Here is a 6042-nt window from a genome sequence, read left to right as displayed (position 1 = left end):
TTGTTATGCAAATCGATGCATTTTTGCATTTTCCTTGACCAATTATTCACATATTTTGATCGAAAACTGATTAGCTTAGAAGTTATGATTTTTGCCCCGAACGCACAGTGCGACTGTTTAAATCACCAAGAGCGGTGTGATGTTCTGTTGCTGCGATGCGGCTGGGAGAGCCTGGGCCTACTATCCCTGAATGGACACATTACTGAATGATGCCAAATTGGGCCAAGTATACGTTTCCTGCATAATGTGCTCTACGTGGTGACTGATAATCATTCGCCTTACTCTTTGTCGTAACCGCAACGACCGAGATCACTTCTTAACGTACCGTGCTCCAGTCAACATACACGTACCCTTTCCTCTGACTAAATAGTATATAACAAGTAAGTACCTTATGTGTTTTGCGCTGCTGCGCTTTACTCTATTTCGCTTAAAACTTTCGTCATAGCTGGTTTCTAATTAAAATTGTGACGAATTTTCAATTCTAACTCTATCTCTCACGACTGAAGGCACTCGTGCTCTAGCTCGACGCACAGAGCCGAGCAGCGACGAGCAAAGCAGCGACAAGCAGAGCACCGAAAAATATTCTAATCATGTTTTACTGATTTTTCTTCTCGAAGGAAATTGTGTAGACAACATGTTGCTCGTCGCTGCTCGTCACACTAATACGAGTTGGTGGTGACCGTAGACCTGTCGTTTGTCATAGTTTCTCCAACTGCTATTTTTTTTATTAAAGAAAATTATTTTCTTTTTTAGGAAAAAATGATCGAATTGAAAAATCCACACGCAACTATGTGATCCAACAATACTTGTAAGTATATTAATGATTAATTTTTATTTCATTTAATAAAAGATATAATTAATCGTAGTCGTTTATAAAGTTAATGAATGATTTTTGTGAATTACTTTAACATTTTTAAATGTTACATAACCACTATCGTAAGAGGAAAATACAATATATGGAATAGACATGCCGTTTTTCTCTTTCCAGAAGAACATTTAAGCAATGAGGAAGTTAATAGTTCTTATTGCGATCATTATAATTGACACCTTTGCCATGGTCGAGTCGAAAATGAGTCATCCACCCAACATGCGAGGCAACCATTACGGAAATGCGGAACGTGAATGTCGACAAATTTTCGAACCGGTAAGTGTATTAAATTTATAAATATTTTATCTATTTTATCGACTGTTGTATATATGCAGTGTTCATTGGATTCCGATTGCTGCGGTATCTGTGTATGCTCAACTCTTTTTCGTCGTTGGGTTTTATACTTCCTAAAAACGCTATGAAATATTATACATTTGTGAATAAAATAATCATAATAAAATAATAATAATAAATAATAAAATAATAATTTTATTTTCAACTTATCAGAGCTCTTATCGAAAAGATTAATTTATACTTACCTTTTATTTTTTGGACCTACTTGCAATTCATGAAAATTCGCATTATTATAAAATCTTGATGAAACATTTGGCGTTTATTTTTCGAATTTTAAGTTATACAATTTTTAAATTGTTTGAGGAAGTTCTGATTTCCTCTTTTTTCTTGTGCAGGAGTAATCGTTGATACTATTTATAGTATCGTTATAAATATGTATTCAGTACGTGATTAAAAAATCATATATATCATTCGTTCATTGATATTAATCTTTCATCCGTTGAGAGCATATTTACCTTCGTTAATTACCGAAGTAGAAAAGTTGAACTTCGAAATTCCGATATTCAGAAGAGCGATGACGTTTTTCTGTCATAATCGAAGCGAATGCGTAATTGCTGCTATGAAAATTTGTCATCCGCTGATCAAACCGAATTGCATTAATTTATTGATAACTGCGCCGATTACTTCTCTAAAGAGCGCGCGTATGCAGGCGTACATGTTATGAGATTAAAACATATACAGGATTTTATGAATTGAAATGTATATAAAATAATTAGCCACATTAACGAACGGGAAAGTGAAAGAGCGCCCACAGAAAACCATGTTTTCCAATAAAATACAATATTAATTAATAATTACTATTTGAATGGATAAATATTACTCGACACCTTTACACAGCGATCGAAGTTCTTTAATTAAACATAAGCTCTATTTATTGCTAACTAATCCGCGTGAAACCGATATAATTGCTGAAAAATATTTTATATGAACGTCGCTCTGCATCCTCATTTCAGATATGATTACGGAACTGCTAATTTTATACAACTACGATCAAAATTAACACCTGTAATTTAGGACTAAAAAATAATTCAAGCATTCAAAAGAACCTTGTGTACGCTATTAAAAATGATTGAGGAACATCTTTTTTTAAGAACTACATTCTTCAACAAATCGTCGTTCGCTATAATTAATTAAAACCAAACAATTAAATTAAAAAGCTACAAGACCTCAAAATTACTTTGTGAAATGTATCATTTTGCACTGAAATGCATTTTTTTTGTGTTACATGTTTATTGCGCAAACAAAAGTGTATGCAAAACAGAGATAATGCCATTTAGAGAATTGTTGGTTTGAAAGGAATTGTTGTCTTGATTATAAACTCTGTATCTACGGCGTAATGCAATCCTACGATAAGGTGTGCATACAAATGTCTACAAACCTGTTTAATCAGCAGTTATAAATATCGGGAAATTCCCATTTGCAGGTCAGTACTGACTGACGGTTGTTGGATGTGGAGTGTTCGTTTCTTAGCGTACGTAAGTACCTTGCAAAGTTAGTATTACTTTGAAGATCATTTACAGCGTATACTTCTGATTTGTTTCACGTTCACAGTGTTTCCAATTTACAGCGAAGATATGGTTGCTTTTGCAATGCAGTCATTGTTCGTTGGTCTCAATATATAAACTTGTGCGGCTCTCTAAATAAATAAAACTTGTTTCAATTTTCTTCTTAACCCTTAAATGCATGATTTTTTGTTTTGAATTCTAAAACATCGTTTTTTATAGGAATGGAGTCGTAGGTTACGTAAAAAATAAATAAAAAAATCTAGGTAATAATATTGAGTATTTATTTTGAAAATAAATAAATATATAAAGTAAATATATAATATAAATATATTAATAAATATATAAAATAAATAAATAAAATAAAATTTTCAAATGCAACATCAAACATTCATAGCTTACGTGACAACAGATGAGAAGTAATTTTCTTTTTCAATTAGATAAATCACTCCTTTATAGGAAACTCGAAAAAAGAAAATATCTCTCCAAGTAATACATTGAAGGTTATCACCCACCACATTCAAATGTCAAAAAACATAGAACTTACTCGCCAAAAGTAATGTCAAGTCTTTTCTTTCACACATGGTCTATTGTCTATTGTTATCAACGTGTGTTCGGAAACGCACATACTCAGGTTTTTGAATAAAATTAAGTGGAACTGGGATGTAGACAATTGGCAACAATATGCATTTAAGGGTTAAGTTAACACTGTCCCAGAGACTCTTCTCTTTGGAAATTCCACTTGAACGTCTAGATAATTCTTTCAATGGTGTTCACAGCCTCCAAGACAGTTCGCTACAATGAAATTTCTGTTGCTGTGCGCGATCGTCGCAATTACTGCTTGTGTCAGTTTCTGTCAGAACACTTTCACCACCGACACAGCAACATGCAGCCCATGGCTTGGGATAGTGAGTTTATTGACATAATATTGAATACATTCGTAAAAAGAATGCGACATTTGGGAATTTATGAAAATAACGAGTATTTGCAATGTTACGCAATGGAACCATTAAAATAATTGACGAACATCCACATACTATAATATTTTCTGCACGTCACAAGTATTAAAAACTGTATGTTTCTCTGGCTCCTGTTTCCCTTAATTGGTGCAGGACGTTTTTCTTCTGCTTAAAGATCCACAATCTTCTCATAAACAAACATAATATGTTTCTCAAAAGAATGTACTTATTTATATAAATAATTATATATCTAAATGATATTTTAGTGTTATACATACGATGACTGTTGCCGATATCTTGCCTGTTCAACATATCGGGCAAAATGTGTCCCAATAACTGGACCCATTATACCGGGACAAGATCAGAGACCAATTGGACCTGGACCATATCCTCCAAACTTCCCACGAAACTGAGCACTCGCATGGATCACTTCTAATGCTATTCTGATAATATGCAGCTGTATTAATAACCCTGACACATTGAATGAGTGAATGCAATATTTTGTAAGTAGGCCACAGATTTAAGCAGTAAAAACATACCAAAATACCAAAAGATTTTAAGAACACCATTACAATGGACTGGAAATAAATTTTATCTGGGTCTAACTCTTTGTACCTGACACAGAAATTCTTCCACGTTCTGCAGTCTGCTTGCAACGAAATGAGTACATTTCGCAATAAACAACCCATTAAAGAATAATTATTCGTAACATAAGCGACATATTCTGCGCGGAATATTATATTGCAATTTCATCGAGCCGACTACATACGATATTATTTCATTTCCAAACTGTAACGTTACACGACTCGAACGTTTAAATCCGCCCGTACAATGATATTGTAAATGTCGAGTGGCTTCGAGTGCCGCGAACTTTCTTCTTTTCGCTGAAGTCTTACTGTTTAACGAACAGTTCGATTGAATCGATCGAAACCGGGCACAGTAATGGAATCGTATTACAGGCAAAAAATTGCATGGGGTTACAAAATAGTTGGGTTCTTTCATTGTTGAAACCCTGCATGAGGAAGCGATCGACTGTATAGTTCGATGGCACAGTGAAACCCATCGACGCAAAACCGAAAAAAGAAGTGCGAGCCGCGCTTCCACTTGCCCGCCGTCTACGGAAAAAAGGGGCAATATTACCGGATGATTCGGTTTTCTTCTCTGTTGTTTCCTATTAAACGAATTAAAGAACAAGGGCGGCTTTGTCGTTTAGATCAATGGAACGCATAAAGCCTGCAATACACAGTCAATGAAATATCGATGCAGAAAGCAAAAAGTGGCCGCTGACATTTTCATATCGTCGAATGGGAAAAGAATGTTCGTGGTGGATGTCTCTTTTGAATTGTTGCACAGTTTACAGTATAATTGGTACGAATTATAATTGACGGAGAGGAGGAGGTGGCGGTGGTAGAGGAGACCGATGAGGGGCGCGGAGAGGGTAGGTTTCGACTTTTCCTGGTATTCGCCGGTGATACGCGTCCCAAAGGCATTATTCTGCAAAATTAAACGCCAGACCCAGAACATACTGTAGCTTCTGTAATTTAATAGAGCCCGCTTTTTTGGCCGAAAAAAGCAAACCTGCATATCGCCAATAAAATTGTAAAATTATATTCGAACGTTAATATGCCGGCGCTGAAATGAAGTCCGAGAGAGAGAGAGAGAGAGAGAGAGAGAGAGAGAGAGAGCCGTACAAGCCCACACATGAGTGTAAAATAGAAAAATCTAACGCCGGTTAATGGAATATTTTACTTTATCGATCTACCTCTCAACTGTATTATTGGTAATTGTAGTATTACATTCCCGGGAAACGTATTGCGGATTTATGGTTCGCGTAGGTATTTCAGTTAAAAACACAAGGAGAGCCGCGCTTTCGCCGATAGTTTAATGCAAACTCTACTTTACTTTTTCGTGTGTTTTCCTTGCGTAAACGAACTTCGAGGGGTCTAGTTACTTTTTGCGCTCTGTTGATTTCGATATTGACAGCGGCATGGTTTTATAGGTGTTTAAGAAGATCATATTTGTTAATTTTCTGTTCATCGATATATTGTATCTATGACCATGAATAATTGATAATAATCAATCCGATCCAATGCAATGCAGTGATAGTTTCTGTGAATATTGTTATTTGTCAAACAGTTCTAAAAATTTTAATTTATAAAAAAATATTTATTTTATAATTATTTAAAATAATTTTATATATAATAATACTTATAATGTCTTTAAAACGTGTTCTAATAATAAACCATATAACAACACCTATATTGGGGTTGGCTACGCGATCCAGTGCAATGCAATGCTAGTTTCTGTGAACATTGTTATTTGTCAAACAGTTCTAAAAATTTTAATTTATAAAAAAATA

At 34.7% G+C, this 6042-nt stretch overlaps 1 protein-coding gene across 1 annotated transcript; it reads left to right on the top strand.

The window, feature by feature from the left end:
* The first annotated feature begins 300 nt into the window (after nt 1-300).
* On the top strand, nt 301-5782 carry LOC117218326 (uncharacterized). Its single transcript, XM_033466622.2, has 6 exons — nt 301-380; nt 754-808; nt 989-1144; nt 2646-2697; nt 3504-3632; nt 3950-5782. The coding sequence occupies exons 3-6, from the start codon at nt 1110-1112 to the stop codon at nt 4094-4096; spliced, it is 363 nt and encodes a 120-aa protein (XP_033322513.2). The 5' UTR covers nt 301-380; nt 754-808; nt 989-1109; the 3' UTR covers nt 4097-5782.
* Nucleotides 5783-6042: the final 260 nt, after the last annotated feature.

This window comes from Megalopta genalis, chromosome 2 (assembly GCF_051020955.1).
Source record: "Megalopta genalis isolate 19385.01 chromosome 2, iyMegGena1_principal, whole genome shotgun sequence".
Classification (NCBI taxonomy): Eukaryota; Metazoa; Arthropoda; class Insecta; order Hymenoptera; family Halictidae; genus Megalopta; species Megalopta genalis.
The sequence above is the reverse complement of the archived record's forward strand: the minus strand, read 5'-3'. Positions and strand labels throughout refer to the sequence as shown.

Bases quoted from the DNA above. Each gene is read 5' to 3' on its own strand.
- LOC117218326 (XM_033466622.2), top strand. From the start codon at position 1,110: ATGCGGAACGTGAATGTCGACAAATTTTCGAACCG. The intron at 1,145-2,645 runs GTAAGTGTATTA...TCCCATTTGCAG, and splicing joins GTCGACAAATTTTCGAACCG to GTCAGTACTGACTGACGGTT. The intron at 3,633-3,949 runs GTGAGTTTATTG...ATGATATTTTAG, and splicing joins GCAGCCCATGGCTTGGGATA to TGTTATACATACGATGACTG.